The 20,225-nt window shown below is 34.7% G+C and overlaps 1 protein-coding gene across 1 annotated transcript; it reads right to left on the reverse strand.

Annotated features, from left to right (window-relative positions):
* Positions 1-1,055: 1,055 nt before the first annotated feature.
* LOC126976861 (zinc finger protein 1) lies at positions 1,056-19,379 on the reverse strand. The gene is made up of 4 exons (XM_050825482.1): positions 19,092-19,379; positions 8,247-8,440; positions 5,901-7,962; positions 1,056-5,260 (listed from the first exon to the last, which is right to left on the reverse strand). Exons 1-4 carry the CDS (start codon positions 19,207-19,209, stop codon positions 5,067-5,069), a joined length of 2,568 nt encoding a protein of 855 aa, XP_050681439.1. The 5' UTR covers positions 19,210-19,379; the 3' UTR covers positions 1,056-5,066.
* Between the last annotated feature and the right edge of the window lie 846 nt (positions 19,380-20,225).

The raw sequence follows: 20,225 nt of genomic DNA on the forward strand, positions 1-20,225 counted from the left end.
TGCTTCTCAATACATTTTTGATAATGTTTTGTATGTTCATAAGCACATTGAGGAATTTTCTAGAAACCGTGACATTCATAATGTTAACACGAGGAACAAACATAAACTTGTTTTGCCTACTACTCGGTTGGGTCGAGTTAGTAAGTCTTTTGTTGGGCGATGTATATGCTTCTACAATATGATCCCAGAAAATGTACAAAACAAATGTGTTACGAAATTTAAAAGAATTGTTAAGAAACGTTTGTGTGGGAAAGGTTATAGCAAAAAATTATAGCATAAACGATTTTCTTAATGACACCACGGACTGGGAATAAAGCGAACACCCTCAGGCATGCATTTATAATTAAAGAGATAAATGCATATCCATATTTTATATTAAAAAAAAACCCGCTGAGTTTCTTGCGCCCATTCTTCTCAGATCTGAGGCAGTCTCTTTTGAATGGGTGGTAGATTTTGACGTTCAATAAGTGATTTTAAATCCTATTTTGAATAAAAATATTTGAATTTGTCATAATCACTATAAGAATATGAGATTAGCGTAATGGTACAAGTTCGAAATTGATGTAAATAATTTTGTATTTATGTCTTTTCGTTATTTTAAGCCTCCCATAAAGCAGGAATTAAGTGTGTGTATGACATATTATTATATTTAATAGATAAATGTGTGAGTTTGGGGACATCAGTTCCCTTAGTAAAATAAAATGATGTCACTTCAACTAAGTACTATTTTCTGTTCTGTGGTTGTCAGTTAACTTGTAAGTTAAATAGGTACAACCACAAGTATTTATTTGACAATAACAACTCAAAATTGTGTTTAATTCTTTGATACACTGCAAATTTGGGCCAATAACATATAATGAATCTATAAGCAGTTTTATTTTATATTTTAATATAAAATTTTCGATGTTTGATGTTCTCATTTTATAGAAATTTAAATTTATAATAACCCCGTATATTTTAATAACCTAAAGTACCTAAATATAATATATGCCTCATAATATTTTTATGAAAATGTGTTTATAATGAGGTACGGAACACTAAAAATGAAACCAAAATTCATGAATTATCAATATATATATTTTTAATATTCATAAATTTAATATACATTGTAATATCAAGTTAAATGAATTATTATAATTTGTATAGGCAATATTTTAACACATGTTAATCTATATGTAAGTTTAACAAACTAGTGTAGCTCATAGTATCAACAAGTGCTTACTGCTGCTAAGTGTGGTTAGTGGTAACCGGGCTGGTGCTGCGATAGGGAGGGTTGGCACCACTGAAACTGGTGTCTATTGTTGGTAGCACTACACCAAGTACGTACGAACCACAGAGAACCAACGACCCACCACAGCCAGTCGCACAACAAATACAATATGGCAATAGGAAAGACGTGAAATAATTATCATATATACATTAGTTCTAGCGTACACAAGCTATACTGAGCTATAAAAAGTGCAGTAATTAATTAAACAAAGATACATGCAATTATATAATTTACAATTTCCTATTTTTCATTTAATCTTATTGTAAAACTTTCTGAGGAACCCTTAAGACGTTCGAAATAATTTTGAATAATTAAATACACAAAAGAAATAAATATTTCCAGTTTTGCAATTCGCTTGTGTACACTAGCCTTAACTCTCAGGCTTGGTCCAAATACAGCGAACGACTGCCAGTCAAAAGTCTACCATCTCTTTCTCTTTCGCTTCTTAGCGTTCTTCGCCGTCATTCGATATGCCTGGACAAGGCCTAGAAGAGAAATTCTTTGCAATATTGTATTGCACCAGAATCAAAATATAGTTTACTGTTGACAAAGAACGTTTAATGTCTTTGTTAAAAATATTTTTTTTGATAAAACTTTTTCGACATCCTTAAAATTTAAAACTTAAAATCTAACGATGGTGTTGTATGTACAGATAGCACATCGTGTGACCATAATTAATCTTTGGTTTATCTAGCCCACCGGTGATGCTTTGGAAATCACTTACATAAGATTTCGTTACTTAAGAGTAATAATAAAATATGAATATTTAAACAGTTTAACTTATTTCATATATATACACACCTATGATTTTACAACTCGTAACAATTATTATGTTCTATATTATTTAGTACAGATTAAGCCTGGCTGGCGAATTATCAATATCTAGTCATTCACAGCGAACAACAGAATTAATTTGATTAAAATAGATAAGTTTTGAAAATGTTGCCCTTTACACTACGTGAATAATGATTCTGAAATGTGCATTCAGTTTTATATGTTATAATTCGACACAAAAATATTTAGACATCCATTTTAAATTGTTATAATATATGAACCACATATACCACGCATTCCCGGATGACATCTAAGTGATTGTTCGTACCTTTATTTAAAATTAACAACTGTTATATTTTGTGATACTCCGCCTGGCATATTATTATTTTATTTCAATTGCATGTTTTACAATATTCAGTTATATTAACCATATTATTGTGTACTCACATAATATTACGTTAATCTTATTTTATGTACACAGACAGAAAAAGTATGTTTTTCTATTGAAGTGGACATTGCTAATGTGACTTTACATTTTTAGATGAAATGTCAGAAATTGAAATAAATGCATGCCAACAAATTGTAACAGACTACAATATTCAGAAGTGAGCCAATAATGACAAATATGATACAATACACGGACGAGTAAAAAAAAAGGACTCCGTGCCGTGATATTAGCAAGTGAAGCACCGTAATGCTAGTGTGTGTGCGGTTACGGGGGATACTAGTTACACAATTTTTTCTCCGTTAAATAATCGTATATGGCCACAAATACTTATATAGTTTCTTTTATACACTTTTTCACAACGCACGACAGCTTTTTTAAAATATTTTATTGAGACGCAAACTGATCTGTCACAGACGATGACAATTCTCATAATGGCCACCTATCGGCCTGTAGTAGTGTAAGTGTGTGCGTGTGGCTATGTATTTACACGTTAATCGGCTTGTTTTGCTGCTACACTGTTATGGAAGGTGACACGGAGTCTTTATTTTTTTACTACTCCGTGATACAATACTGATATTTTAATATAATGTGGTTATCGTAACATTACTACCTGAAGCATTATAGGCAACAGTTTTTAATATAATTACGTACGCCCGGTATGTATGCATCTATGTTCCTAAAGTATCTAGAAGTTACGTAATACTATACCGTACATAATTACTGTCTGAAGTTTATATTTAATTCGTTGCATAGAAACCTTTCACAAATACTTTGCTAATTACAGTTAGATATTTAATACAGACAACACATCTAAACATACCTACACCTAGATGATTCTTAGAAATTCTATGAAACTTAGGAACTCTGTAGAAAGTTAGATTCTAATAAGATTACTGTGACAATGGTTAATTAATTAAATGACATGTGCTCACACTGTACAGCTGCTGCCAGTTACTGATTCTAAGTCTGCTGATAGCTGATGCTTCAAACCATTTCCTACTTTTAGCAATTCAATAATCGATTAATGGATCCATAAGGATCAAGGAATTGAAAAAACAGTCAACTAATGTTGAACAGACGTCGTCAACGACAGTCAACTTATGTTGAACTGTTTTTTCAATTCGTTTATGCGGATTGAGACAGGTGGGTATTTCTAGTAATGAAACGGACAAGCGCTTTTTGTGCTATGTATAAATATATTGGAAATTAAGTTAAAACAGTTATACTTAATGGGAATCAGTCAGATCGCGACAGCTGCGCAGTTCACAGTGAAATCTAAAATGCAAACATTAAGTACCGGAAAATCTCATTTGTTATCGACGATCTCTTCGTAAAGCCTAAATTATCCCCAATTTCGTCTAATGTTATCTGTACGCCCTAGCCATATACAATATAATTATATATATTATTATTATGTATTATTAATTTAGATATAACTATTCATTGTATTTTAGTTAATTAGATTTAAACAGATGTCCATTATTGTCTCATATTCATTGTTGGCGCGGTATAGAGTCAGCTCACCCTAAGCCCGTTGTATTTACAATTAATAAACTACGCTCTGTCTATAAGTTATAGGTATATACACACTTATAATAATTTTTGGACTTAATAAGAGTTTTAATACAGTAGAGATCCCATAGAAGTAATATGGAATGCTTGAAACTTAAGAAAGCATAGTAACTATCTAAATACTTAAAATAAAATATAACTAATTAGAGAGATGTGACGGTTTAGGTGATGACATGAATACTGATGAGATTACAATATTGCGAGATGAGGAAGTCGTTACTGAAGCTGCTGCAGTACAGAGTAAGGAAGACAAAACAGAAGTGGTCGCATGAATATGAATCGCGGTATGCGCTCCGAAGTCCGGACACAAAGTAAAACATTTGTACTGCAACATGAACCAATTATATTAAATTTTAAGACAATCTATGGTCAGCCGATGCTAGATAACAGTAGATGTTACTAAAATAGTGTTATTAGAAATAACGAAGTTTTTAGGTTAACAAATACATAGTTACTTTAATATTATTCGATGTGAGTATTTCACTACAGGTACTGACTTTTCAAGTTCACAACTTATCTATAAATAAACTTTTAATATTACAAACTATTTTTGGCAAACATGGCACATCTTTGGTACATTTGGCACTCGTTTACAAAATATAAAGTAGTTATCTATAAAGGAAAATTCTAATTTTGATCATACTATTATTATTTACAAAAGTTTTTGAGCAATGTCATAACAAAGTAATTCCAAACATAAAAATCTGGCGATGATTAACTACACAGCTAACGTTAACAATAAACTCAATTAAAATTTGTTTCCTCCAGCCACAGATTGTTAACTGACAGTATAGCGATGTCTGATTTATGCTATTATAATTCAAAATACTGTATAGTTTTTAATGTAGGTATAGGATGTCGTATTATGTCACTATCACAATAGATTTATACGATATTCAATAGATTTTTAAGTTTAGGTAACTAGTTTATAGCTCACGAATATTCGATGAGTATCTTCGGCTTCTACAGAGTAAGTAACTCGTTACGGTGATCCGGTACCGCTCAGTCTCTGTAGGGCTTGCAGATCGCGAATCTGTGGTTCATGTGCTGGCTGTACGAGCCCGAGTGCGAAAACTTCTTGAGACACTTGCAGCACTGAAACGGCTTCTCTCCGGTGTGCAGCCGCTTGTGCTCCGTTAGGTGGTGCTTATGTTTGAAAGCCTTGGGACATTCCAAACACTTGTAAGGTCGCTGCCCTGGAATTAAGTAAATCTCGATATACTCACATACTTTTATATACCATAATATTAAAAAAGCTTTTGTTGTTTTCTATCGATTTAATTAAATAAGTTTTTTTAGTGATAAAATAATATTTTATAATTATTGTAGTATAACAAAAAAATGTTTTAGGTGTTTGACCACTGTGAAACGTGGTGTGCGTGGTTATTGACAAGTAACAAACGTCTGAATCTTCATGATAAGCAAGAACTTTAGATAAGTCAACGAAAACAACGCATTGAATCATTGATCATCGTAAGAGTTCCAATAACTTCCGTTAATTGGTGGATCAATGTAGGCTGTGCAATTTGATTTACTTTTATTGGAGCCGATGTTTGTATCTGATGCTAACAAATATATTTTGTAATTTAATAAAAATATTTTCCAGACACGATGAAAGACGAACTGGTTTTACATAACTTTTAAACATTACACCAAAAATGTGAGTCTCTCTCTTGTTATTTTATTTGCCTATTTATTCTAATGCGCGACATGTCTTTAATTTGAAATAACCCTTGCTATCCAATAGATCGGTTTACTACTTTCTTTTTTGCTGTTTTATTCAGGATCGAGATACAATTTGTCTTAGGGAGTATAAATAAGAAATTAGGTAATTACCTGAGTGCTCATATTTGTGCCTAGCTAGTGAACTCTGCTTCACAAAGGTCTTATCGCATTGGTCGCATACAAATTGACCTTCGCCTTCCTTTGCATCACTAGCTTTCAGTTTAGTCTTCTTAAGTACAGCGGCGTCATCGTCAAAGTCGTTTTGCGGTCCGTCTTCAGCCCACACTGGACGTTCGTATAAAGGACTTGTTTTCTGTCTTCTGTCTGATGCCATTTGTAAGTTTAAAATTGACGTCCGACCATTCGTCATATCATTATATTGTAAAAGCTTGTCCATTGGTATTAAGGGATTCACTATCATTTTTTGTGTTAAGGAACGCTTTTGGGCATTCATTGTGTCTCCCGGCGAAGGCGACAGTCTGAAGTCTGTGAAGGATGAAGATGAGCAATTGGAATGTGGGTAAGTGTTGAGGTTAGAGTGATGCGGAGTAGTGCTTCGTGAAGACTTCTGGCTTAGATTAACTGCTTCCTCAGAATCGGAATGTGCCACAGTAGTGCTGCAAGGAGATGGCGACGGGCTTGAGGTCAAAGATACATTCGATTTTTTGGTAGACAAGTCGAGTGGCTGGTCCGACATGGCCACCGTCTGTGTCATTCGTCGCACTCTCGCGCGATTGTTCTGAAACCATACTTGAACCACCCTGTTATCTAACCCAATTTGTTGTGCGATTTTTTTAAATTCTTCCCTATTTGGTCTGGGGTTATTAGCATAATATTCTTTTAGCACTATCTGCTGCTCTTCCGTTAATGCTGTTCGTACTCTTATTTTTCTATCACCATCGTGAATAGATCTATCATCTCGTTCGTCTTTTCCAAATTCTTCATCTTCACTAGCACTGACCCCGCTTTGTATAGATGCGCGCATCTCAGCTTCTAACCTATTAAGCGCCACTGTCTCAGCAACTTGAGCAGCTAAACCTTCATGTTTTCGAAACATGTTTCCACAAACTAGCCTCTCATGTTCTAACAAATCACTTTTGGTATTGAAATATAAGTTGCACTTAGTGCAATTAAGAAATTCCGGGTCTTTGGCTTCATCTTTTATAATAATGTGTGGTGGTGGTGGTGAATCTACTCTGGGACATGAATTGCCAGAAACTGGAGACAACTTCGATACTTCGTTATTAAAAAAATGTTGAGTTACTGAAGCACTTACAGATTCTAAAATAGAATTAAATTTAAGTCCAGCATTGTGTTTGACATCATCAAAACTATTATTATTAACAGGAACTGATTCGTAGTTTTGAGACAACGTTCTTTGCTCATTCTCAGCTTCTTCTTGTTCTTTCTTTACAGATATAGCTTCTTCTTCATCTATATCCATTACGAGCTCTGCACTTCCTTCCGATCTTTTATCATCTTCTTCTGCGACCTCTTCTATCATCTCTTCAGGGTCCGCAGAAGGCAAACTAAAATGTTTTGGACTGAGGGAGTCTTCAAGTTTTCTATGATGGTACTGTTGTGAAGCCAATTGTTGAAACAGTTGACTTAAAGATGCAGGGAAGCTATACGGCGTGATGCCACCTTCTGGGCTCATTGGCATACCGGGCGGCATATAGAATGGATTGAGGCCTGGCTGCCCAAGATGTGGACGATATAAATTAGGATCTTGTGACATGGACGCAAAGAAAGCTGCTGCTTCGTTATATTTCGGCATAATAGGTAAAAAATTACCATTCGTTGCAATATTATTATTTAATTGAGATGCAGCCATAGCATTTGCCCTTTTTCTTGACGGACTTCTATCTGGATTAAGAGCTGGATTGTTTGGTTTGATTCTTCCCATTTTGAGGTTCATTACAAGACATTTTTTGGAGGTCATATGTGACGAATAAGACCCTGAATGTGAAAATTTTTTTCCACAATTCGCGCACCCGAAGGGTTTCTCCCCACTGTGAATTCGCAGGTGTTCCTTCAAGTGATGTTTAAATTTGAAAGCTTTGTCACAATCATTGCACTTAAACTTGCGGAGCAGTGCGCTCTCATCATGGCTCAACATATGTCGCTGCAGTCGATACACGTTCGCGAAGCTCTTGTGACATATCTTGCATGTCTGTGAACAATGTTTTACTTATTATTTACTAAATATTTGAGCGTTTAACACACTAATGTGATCAGAAACTATTGTTGGCTCTTACAAAGTGACAAATACAAATCTTTGTAACGATATTAAAAATATATTTGGATAAAGCACAGTGATGAATTTGATCGACTTCGAGAAATAAGATCTTATTTGCTGGACAACGCTGACCAAATAACTCAGTGTGTGGTCAACAAGCTGTTGTGTGGTCCTTGGTCGGTCTGGCGTAGTGTTGTTAGTGGTGACAGAATACTAACATATTGGATATCCACCTGAGTGCTGGGCGAGTGGAGGGTCTCGTGGCGCTCGAGCTGATCGCGGGAGGGGTAGGCGCCGCGGCACTGGCTGCAGCTAAAGGGCCCGCCAGGCCCCAGCGGGGAGCCGCCCCGGTCCTCCTCCTCTTCGGGGGATTTGCCCTCGGCTGTTCCCGCCGTGCCAGCCAGGGGACGGTCTGTATCGGGAATAATCACCATTGAAATTAATTTTATCTAACACGTTTAGTTTTGCGGTTCTCGTACCATAGCTATTTATTACCTCCCAAATGTAATCTTGCAAACAAAATTATGTTGGTCATGGTATACTATGATTATACTATAGATGACAGGTTGAAATAGATTTACTGCACAAACTGATATAAACTAGCTACTTTATCATCACCATGTCAGTCTGACAACGTCCACTGCTGGACAAAGGCCTCCCCAAAAGATCTCAACGACTAGTGGATAACTAGCTATTTATATTAATTTTAATGTAATGAAATTTTATTATAAAGAAGAAAACCAAACTTAAAGTACAAAATAATTTTCTTATAAGCATAAACTACGAATACATTAAGTAACTAAGAAAAATGTATTGTAGTAATAAATCAACACCGATGCTTGACGAGACTGCAAAGTTTCAAATTAATCATTAATTAATCCGAGGTTTTGAAGTGGTCGAAAATCACGTTCCGTGACATTCAAACAGGCGTTTATACTAAATTCTAATATATAAAATTCTTGTATCATGGTGTTAAACTTTGAACTCCTCCGAAACGGCTTGACCGATTCTCATGAAATTTTGAGTGCATATTGGGTAGGTCTGAGAATCTTACAACATCTATATTTTCATCCCCCTAAATGTTAAGGGTGGTCCACACGATTTTTTTTTAATTTGTTTGATTATGAGTCAGCCTTAAAAAATACATACAACTTCAAATTTTCACCCATCTACGATCGACAGTTACTTTTGTATCGCGATTTTAATATCAGCAATACAACGTTTGCTGGGACAGCTAGTAATAAATAAATATAATAAAAGTGGAACACACTGCTTAAATTTTTATATCTTTAATTATATATCGCTCCTTGGTAAATGTGAAAAGTTTCAATTAAATCCAAAAGTGGTTGAAAATCATCATCATAAAGTTTCCGTTACATAGATACTAACACACGTATGAAACTAATAAAAGCCGAGTTTTTGTGCCCATTCTTCTCAGGTCTGAGGCATACATTTTGGAATGGCTCGAGTTAAGGTTATACAAATGTTTTAATTGAAAAATGTATTTTCTTAATGGATATAAATATTGTTCTCAACATGTGCATTTCGGCGTGGAAGTATTGTATACACTAGAAATAAGGTATTGCTTGTAACTAATTCTAGTAGGCTTAGCTTTAAGGGTAAATGTATACACTTCTATAATAAGGTCCGAACCACTGTTCAGGCATTATCTATAAATAAATTTAAATGTTTTATAAAAAATGGCTCTGTCGTAAATCCTATTACTTCACAGTTGAATATCTAAATGATCGGACAGCCTGGGACTAGATTGTGATTATTTTATAGCGATAGAAATGACTGTACAATATTGTAGAATTTTATTGAAAAGAGCGCAAAAAAATTGCTGGGAGAGTTTCTTGCGCCGCTTCTTCTCTCTCAGAGCGCCATTTGTTTCCGAAGCGGTAGTAGTATCTAGTATATGTATATAGTATATTAGAAATGACGTCAAAAAGAATTCTAATGGAATCAATTTTGAGAAAATAAATGCCTTCTATGCCGTTTTACATACTTTTTTTGCATTAAAAAGAAACATACTTATGAACATCTTTTGATAGATAACATTTAAAAACAGGAATCGATTTTTCAAAACCAAAAGAAAAAATCACATCAATTATTTATATATATATATATATAGCCACCCGCCCCAATGCACTGGAGTTGGTTTTTATCGGAACAAGAGATGGAACGAGCAAATGAGCTGCCTGAAGTTGATCGACTTTGTTTTCCCATAAGTCCCTTTTTATCCCTTATACCCTACATAATTAACCCACCATAACCTACTTTCTTAAAATTAGAACCAATTTATTAATGCTGTGATAGTACAGCTGTACAAACAGAAAAATTTTAACATGGAAATGTAAAAACATTAATAGATCCATCATCAGATATGAACTCATACCTGAAGTTAAAACATCACATTAAATAACATTGTACTTCCGCGGTCACAGCTGTGCCCGGCGCCATGTGAACACCTCACTCTACGGCCGCGGCTTACCAAAATAAACAACTGTTTAATTCGTCGGCTATTTAGTTAATGGTGCACTCGTTTTAAAATTGGTTAAGTCTTGACATCAGAATTGATCATGAGAGAAAAGCGCGCTATCCAATGATAACTAGTCTAGCTATACTCATCTTTTACCAGTGGGAGGCTCCTTTGCACAGGATGCCGGCTAGATTATGGGTACCACAACGGCGCCTATTTCTGCCGTGAAGCAGTAATGTGTAAGCAATACTGTGTTTCAGTCTGAAGGGCGCCGTAGCTTGTTAAATTACTGGGCAAATGAGACTTGACATCTTATGTCTCAAGATGACGAGCGCAATGGTAGTGCCGCTCTGAATTTTTGAGTTTTTCAAGAATCCTGTGCAGCACTGCATTGTAATGGGCAGGGCGTATCAACTACCATCAGCTGAACGTCCTGCTCGTCTCGTTACTTATTTTCATTTAAAAAAAAACATTTCTGTCCGAATCATTGGAGAATAATCGAAGTTTTTATAAGGATTAGAATGGTATGTGGTAAATTGGTAGGTCACTTGAGGTTCTCCCCACCGCCCGGACAATAGTGCGCTCACAGATCTACTGAAGGTAGTTGACTATCTTATAGTAATGAAAAAACAAGAAAAACAATAATCCTCCTTCGATTCTACTGTGACGTGCGGCAAGACAAGCACAATGACGCAAATCTATACTCTCTTATTTAATATTTTTTCTATACTTATACATATTATATAAGAACAGTATGCAGTTCTACGCTCGCCTCTTAACAGAGGTCGTATCACAGCAGAAAGGCATTATTAAGATATTGTATATATGTATACCTACTTATATATACTGTATGTGTTCGGTTCGTCATAAAATTGTCACGGCCGGACGGCACATACATTAAAATAATGATAATAATTATTATTTGCAAACTGAGTGTTGATAAGCTTGACTTGGCTTGAAATTTAAATTGAATTCTGCATTCACGCCGCCGATAAAAATTGGTAATTTCATTTCTATTTTAAAAGTTAAATAATTACAGAGTGCCAAGTGTGAAATTTTTTACTTCATTCGATGGCGTGAAAGTTAACTACGAATTGTATGGCGTCGAAAGAGCGCCATCTAGTGACAGAAGATGAAAACATCATAGAGCTTTTATATCTATACATATAAATAAAATTGGAGTGTCTGTTTGTAATATTGAAATAACCGTATATTATTACATGTATATGAATATATATACCGTACATACAACAAAATAATGCTATTTTTTTTACAATTTTTGTTCCGGGTAATCTCAGAAATGGCTGGACCGATTTTGAAGAGACTTTTATTGGCAGGTAGCTGATGTAATAAGGAGTAACTTAGGCTACGTTTATTTTAGAAAGATTCTTTTATTAGAGAAAAATAAAATAATGTTGCAATGTCCCAGAAACGGTCTAACTCTTAAAATGATTTATATGGCAAATACCTATTACCCATAACTCCCAGTGGAGTTAAGATAGTTTTATTTTGAACATTTAAAAGGATTTTAAATTGGTTATGTCAGGTTGTTGCGGTGAGTAGCAGATACCTATAGATTTACTGCCTTATTCAAAATAAAACACTTTTCAAAGGTATAAAGCTATATTAGTTAAAACTAGGGCTTCCAATCCCGCGGCCTGTATTCAATCTCGGCATTTGCGGGACTACGAATTTTCAATCCCGCGGGATCTCGATATTTGCAGGATCCCGCATATTAAAAAAATGCACATTTTAAAACAATGAATTTATCAACTCCACAGTTATTTACATACATATTACTATTAAAATGAGAATTCTGAATAAAAAGCAAAACAAAACAAATCGTTTTCAAAAAATACCCAACGCAAAATTACAAAATCAACCAAAAAAAAAAAACACATTTTAAACTGATAAATTATTACTTAATTATTAAGTTTTTCAGCTTTTAATATTAACTGAAAATGTTTGCGAAGGAAATACAACATTTCCAAACTGTCGTCTGCCAAACTACTGCGTATTTTACTCTATTGCCTGGCCAGAAAATGCCCTTTCTGCTTCAACACTTGTGGGCGGTATTCCTTTTAAGGGCTTGCCACGGAATTAATCTTTCATTCACGTACACACTTAAATTCTTATTCTTTTCTAAAAGGATGTATCAATAAACATCACGAAAATACGAAACAGTTAATAACTTGAGTTATTAAGAATAATAATTCACGCATATTATCCTATTTTGCATCGCATGCAAGCTTTTTTTCATCCCGCGCCCGTAATCCCGCAAAAAAACATGATTTTAACTAATTCCTAGCTACTATTAAGTCACGTCAGCTTTATCGAAGAGATAATGAGCGTTTTAGCTCTAATATGCGATTGTGAAAAAATGCTGTTCGTTCAGCTCAGCGCTGTGCTGTTTCTGTAGCGCACTGTCGCACCATTTCTGTCTGTATATTGATAAATTATGATAATGTATTTATTGTACGCAACATGGTATGTGGTAGATAAATAATATATATACGAGCTGACCCGACAGACGTTGTTCTGTACTTACATAATAAGTAAAATTCTGATTTTTATGAATTTTTTCAATAATATTTCATAACAATATGATATATTATTAATTGTTGTTATAATGAAATTGTTTCACAGCAGAATTATCAAACCGTGCGTCAATAAATTCTCTCATAGAAAATAAATATTGGAAACAAAAATAATAATGGGTCCCAAATCGAAAAAAAACTATCCTATCTCTCGAGTTGGACTAAACTGCACACCATGAAGTAATCCCCATTAAAATCCGATCATTAACTTAGGAGTTTACTGGAAACAAACATCAGGACACTGGATTTATATTTAGCAAGATATATAGATCACATAAGTATAACTAATAAAAAGGTTAAGGTACTAGGTATTGTTTATCTATTATGAATAGGTAGTTAAGTTCCTATTAGTTTTATACCTTCCCATGTTTTTTTAATTAATAATATGATAAATTGTGCAAACATAAGAAATGAAATTGTAACATAATATTATTGAAATAACTCAAAAACACAGAAAACATTTACAGAAATATTGTCGCTACTCGACAACAGATGGCGCTAGTCGCCAGTTCCGAGTAAATTCAACGGACATTAATTAAACGAATAATAATTGCTTGTGGTTGAAGTATTTCATTAAATTATCATAAAATTTAAAGTACATCGAGTAGTCACTGAGGCGTTATCGTAAGTGTAATAAAAAGCTTTTATTTTCTATTTATTTTGCATGTTTAATTATTATTTCAACAACGCAAGATATTGAATAAGGTCTATAAATAATAGGAGCGTTATAGAGTTAGATAAGGAAATACTCAACAGTTGCAAGAATTTTCCTTAGAAGTCTGTAATAACTTAATAAGTCCGTCAAATGTCTGTGTGATCCCTGTCTATTACTTTACCAGATTTGCATTTATCTCCATAAAATCTTAGCAAAATAAGATTTGAGGTTCTGTCTATTGTGTATAGCCTAAATTAAGTGGGTGGTAGTTTTTGACATTCAATAAGTGACGTCACACCCTATTTTGAATAAAAATATTTGAATTCTCTTGTACGGTTGATGAGTTGTAACTTGTGGTACCTACAGGTAAATATAATGCATAAAATAGCGATTGACAATGCCAGTCAAATGAGTAACATTGTGAAGTGTGTGGTTTTCTAGCAAGGTAGGCACTGTATTTAACTTGTAGTAGCTGAGCCTGGAGATTACTTACCGTAGGTATATAGAAAATTTATGAGAGTTCAATACAAGATCGGATACAAATTAAACAAAATTAACTTTAACATTATATATATTTATAACATAACGAGGTAGGCACTGCCTAATTGCCTATATGATACGCCCCTAGTCGAGAACAACAAAGTTGCTATCGAGGTTCAACTCGGGTGACCGCCATTAGGTGGAGCGGAAGGTAAATACACCTACACAGCGCTACTATCTCATGATGCGCACGGACACGCTTACGCGGCCGAGTGCGGTGCATCCGCAGATAATGCACGCACACAACGACCGCTGTCACTTCCTATGGGCATCGAACAGCGACCAGCACTCACCAGTCACCATTATCACTAAACACGCACACTCCGAAATCCCGTCGATTAGCGATGGTCGCACACACGCAGAGCGCTGATTGGTTACACCTGTGTATGCCAGCCCGGCCGGTGGGGAAAGGACGAGGTAAACAAAAAGTGTACGGTCTACGAACTGCGGCTGCGGCGCCAACTCTACTCTATTGTGATTACGTGTTGATAGAATTATTAAGAAATAGAATAAATGTCCGAATGTATCGACACCTTGTATTAGTATCGTGGAGATACTTGTGAGCGCGCTCGTAGGCGCCGCGGTCAGTCAGTCAGTACTCGGTGGATAGCAATAGCCATATCGTGATTCATGTGTCGTGATGCACCATTTTATTTATAAAGCAACTAACCGACCCGATAGACGCTGTTCTAAAATACATATAATATGTAAGCCTTAATAGACTTAGGCATAATATATATATATGAGCGTCCCAGATGGCTTATTTTTTCCGATACCACCAACAAATTCAGTTCATATAGGTATACAAAAACTTAACCATCATATACTAAAACCTTCCTCGAGAACCACGCTATCCATCGGTGAAAACGACATGAAAATCGGTGCAGTAATTTTTGAGTTTATCGCGAACAGACAGACACAGCGGAGAACAGTTATATAATATGTGGTGATACAGCAAACTATACCAGTCGTGAGGTTTTAAGAAGTTACTATATTAAAGTGTTATACTCTCATATTTGAGATACTTTTTAATAAAAATATATCTACGTCTCTATTTAGTACACGTCTATGTAATAATTCTTAATAACACTGCATATTATATACATTAGGTATGATACAATTAAATTACTCACGTAGGTATTAGGTATAGGAGATACCATTGGTTAATTAAAGGTAGATAAGCTGACATTGTTAAAAGCTGTGCTAACGAAGTTTATCCTTTTTTTTTTAAATATTTCTCTATGACACCAACAAGAATATTTACTGGTGGTACTATTTCGACTGCCCTAATTCGTTTCTTAAAAATTTTACTGTAATGAAAAGAAAACTTTAAAAAGTATAAATACCTACTATATATTACTTATACCTAGCTTAGAAAATAATAGAAGGAAATTTTCAAAGCTTTTCGATTGGTTTCTTTACTCTCGATAGAAATAATCTTTATTTACCTTTGTCAGGAATCGAATTTTGTTTGAGAAAGCAAACGACCATTAGCAGAGAAATTGAGAAACAAGAAAAAGTAAATCTTTTTACAAAATTAATAACGATTTTAAAAATTCACATGTCTTAAAATAAACGAGCTTATTAAATATTAATAGATACCTAGAATAAAATTTTTAAGTAGGTACTAATCTAAAGATTAAAATTACCTACGACATTTCGTCCGTATATATAGGTATTATTCTATTGTAGGAAATGCTATATAGATATATATGTTGTTATCAAGTCTCATAATAATTCCTATAATTCCAATCTCGGCTAGAATAGCTATATCATTCACATTGACACACTTTTTACACAAATTATCTTGCCCCAAGTTAAGCATATATAGCCTGTGTTATGGGTTACAAGACAATGATATATTTAATACAATATACTTACTTAAACATACATAAATACATTTAAACATCCATGACTCGGTAACAAACATCCATATTCATCATATAAATGCTTGCACCTACCGGGATTCGAACCCGGGACCTCTAGCTTTATAGGTAGGATCGCTAACCACTCGGCTATACAGGTCGTCGAAATGATTCATGATTCCAGAGTTCCAATCACTTTAAACTTCATCACCAGAGATCAATCAGTATTTTATACGTAACCTTTAAATTTATAAATTTTATCTTATTATTTATAATTTTATCTTGAAAAGGTTCGAGGTCTTTAATTTATTACCTACCTATTAATTATAATAATGTTAAAATTATTAATTAAACTAGTTCCTTTCAAAGCATTACATATTTTTTACTACATATAATTAAAATTATGGCTAATAGATAAAATATGCTTTTATAGTTTAAAAGAATTCTTTAGCCAAAAATAATAGTATTTAAATGTAATTTTTTGAGAGTTACCTGCAAACTAATGTTTATTTTATATTATATTATTGAATTAAAGCTATGTAATGTGTCTTAATGACGTATAAATATAAAAATTCCAATATTGACAATCAAATATTTGTATGCCGATATATTGGCGAATTGTGCTGTACACCAAATAATTGTTAACAGCTATGTTACCACGATTCATACAAATAAATCATTTCATTTCATTTCATAATTTCATTTCATTTGAATAAAGTCTACAAAAATCTCTATAATAATTATTGTTACATATTTTCGTTTACCGTGATGTAAAAATGGGTTCTACAACAAAGAGTTCCCTTGCTATACCTAATATTATATTAAAGTTATTATTAATAACACAATGTACTTAATATGACATATATTGTATTCTTTACAGCTACATACTTTATTTGGTATATATACTAGCTGTGGGTCCGTCTTAAATAAGAAATATATCAATACTAGCTGACCCAGCAAACGTTGTATTGCCGATATTAAAATCGCGATACAAAAGTAACTGTTGATCGTAGATGGGTGAAAATTTGAAGTTGTATGTATTTTTTTATGCTGACTCATAATCAAACAAATTTAAAAAATATATGGCGTGGACCACCCTTAACATTTAGGGAGATGAAAAAAATAGATGTTGTTTCTCCATTAAAGTTCATTGAATGTTATTGTTACTTTAATTTAGATTTTACTTTTAAATAATTATTCACATTAAAAATTAATAATTTAAATTTTTATTCTTATAAATTAGAATTCAAATTCAAAGCGGCACTGGCTATGTTAAGTAGAAGTGAGTTGTCAGATAGAACACGTTTGGAAATTATATTCAGAGTCACGTCATTACGAAATTAATGTGTTATTAACACGAAATTGTTTAGAAATTGTTCACAATGCATCCGGAATATCAAACAAATCGTTAGAATATCAGGAGAAGCTCACAAAGGTAAAATTATGTCGAAGATTGTTTACATAGCGATTACCGTCGCTCATTAATGACGCCGTTAATTTGTCTGCCGAGCAAACAAGTGATTAGCGGTGATCACTTACCAATCAATACTTATACTGATATCAGCAGCCACTGGGTAGGTACTGAGTGTATACCACCACCACCCAATATTAATAGATACCTACAATACATTTTTTTAAGTAGGTAGTGATCTAAAGATTAAAATTACCTAAGACATTTCATGCGTAGGTACCTGAAGGTATTAATATATTGTAGGAAATTCTATAGCGATATGTATTTATTGTTCTCGAGTCTCATAATGATTCCAAACACTACTAGGGTAACTAAATCAGGGTTCCAGAGTTCCAATCACTTGAAACTTCATCACCAGAGATCAATCATTATTTTATTCGGAACATTAAATTTATAAATTTTACCCTAGCACCGCGGACGATGGAGGTTCCTGTGACATTTGTCAACAAACCCTACAATATTCCTACTTAGGTCTATAAGTACTTTTGTTAATACTTATATTAAGTACCGAAGAGATAAGAACTTTACAAAAAAACCTTTAACTGTAGCATAAAAAATATTCCGACGAATTCAGAACCTCCTCCTTTTTTGAAGTCGGTTAAAAAACCAAAGGTAGATTTGATGCGTATTTTAATGCAAGATTTTTGTTAACGTTATAAATGTTACAATTAACTGTGAGTTCAGTACATAACTGACGCTATCACGTCCCACACAATACCGCTGGCTGCGACAATGCGATGTTATCTTCGAACCTATAGGTAGGTACTGATCGCACATTGAATAGCACGCAAAATGTAATCATTTGATTAAATTTACGGGAATAATGTTAAAATTACATTCAGTTATGCTAAGCATAATAACTTTGTCAAAATCACAAATCAAAACGCATGGCTGATTACAGAACACTTAAGACCCACTCCAGACAGGCGGCGCACAATAAAAGAAAATAAAAAACGTAAAAGAGAAAAAGCAAATGAATTAAAACAACACAATCATTTACGATTTAAGACGTTAAGAGAGCACGCTCCCCTCCGAACAAACGAAACTTTCTTTCAAGTCGGTGTATACCTGTTACCGATTCTCAAGTGGATGAGTTATGTCCCAGGGGAGGCCGGGGGAGATTACGGCTCTGAGGTTATTTCTAATGGAGACGTGCTCCAGTTTTATATTTAATGGTGAGCTGATGTCACCGTCGCGGGCCCACCTGACCGCTCACACAAAGCTCTGGCAACTTTAAACTTTCAACTTAAACTTTTGTTTAGTGCACTACCTTAGCGCTCCCTGTGCAATGACACCACTTTGTGATTGCTTCAACTAATAATCATGGGAATCGCGCACTAATTATAATATAACAAAAAAGAATAACGACACAAATAAAAAAGTGTCTGATAAATAATAATTCGCGAAAACTGAGTGAATTTAGGAAAAAAGCAACACAAAAAAGAAAGCTTACTGGAAGCGGGTCGCCGCCTGGCCGAGGTGGTGGTGGTGTTTGCGGGCCCCGCGGAGGCCAGCCAGCCGGCGGCCAGAGCCGACCAGCCGCCCAGCACCAGCGGGCTGTGCACCTTCATGGCGGCACGACACGAGTACACGGCACTGAACGGGCGCTACTCACAGCGGCAGGCGCCCCAGACGTTGGCGAGGCTCCACAGGCGGTACGAATAGCTGTCACCGTAGCAGCCGAACATGTCATCGGTTCTCGCGACCATGGCGGTCGGTGGACGCTCGGCACGTCAGCTCGGCGTCGCGGCGCGCGGCGGAATGAAGCGTCCGCCTCCGGGCCCGCCCTCGCACGGCTCCCCGCACCCCGCACTACCCGCACACCGCCCGCCCATACACCGGCCGGTAATACACGTACACCGACCACCTTACACCAACGTACACCACCTGGCCATAGCTAAGAAACCTCTAAAAGAAATTTACACGATATACTAAATTGTATTCAAAGAGATTTTATGTTCCTATAGGCAGATAATTGTACTATACAAAATTGTGCTTATTAGAATGCTACACGTCGTTATGCATAATATTAGCTATAAAAGAATAAAACCCGTTTTTAATTATCTCTAGAAAACTTAAAATCAGATATTCAATACACAGTGTAAGTTGGTAGGTCGGTAGCACAACTGTTCAGTTCCGCTTTGTGTCACTAGATGGAGCTAGCAGTAGCTCGCCACTGTACGGTTGATCAATGTAATGTTTTGTACTGTTTTTAGCTCTCCTGTTTAATTCTAGAATATTATATTTGTCTATCTGGAAATATTAAGACAATTTAATATTTAAACGTGTAACGTTATTTATAAAGTATTACACTCGAAATTTGCTATTTAGTTACAATATCACACATGGATCTTAAATGCAGAGTATAAAGCTCATTGTTGTATTTGGTATTAGGTATATAGCTAATAATTTAATAGCTTGATTTAGTACATACTTAGTATAGTTGTTAAAACACACCAGGTGTACATATTATGTTTCAATTCCGATGTGTTTGGTTATTTATAGTGTTGTTTTGTTAATAGTCGTTTTTAATAATATTTCTTAAAGGTTCATTGTTTCTGGTCATAATTCACAGCGTGCCCGACGT

Source organism: Leptidea sinapis, chromosome 42 (assembly GCF_905404315.1).
Source record: "Leptidea sinapis chromosome 42, ilLepSina1.1, whole genome shotgun sequence".
NCBI lineage: Eukaryota > Metazoa > Arthropoda > Insecta > Lepidoptera > Pieridae > Leptidea > Leptidea sinapis.

Excerpts from the sequence above, each read along its gene's own strand:
- LOC126976861 (XM_050825482.1), bottom strand. The coding sequence starts at position 19,209 with ATGAAGGTGCACAGCCCGCTGGTGCTGGGCGGCTGGTCGGCTCTGGCC. Across the intron at positions 7,963-8,246 it reads CTCAGGTGGATATCCAATAT|ACATGCAAGATATGTCACAA; the intron begins GTTAGTATTCTG and ends CATTGTTCACAG. Across the intron at positions 5,261-5,900 it reads GCACAAATATGAGCACTCAG|GGCAGCGACCTTACAAGTGT; the intron begins GTAATTACCTAA and ends ACTTAATTCCAG.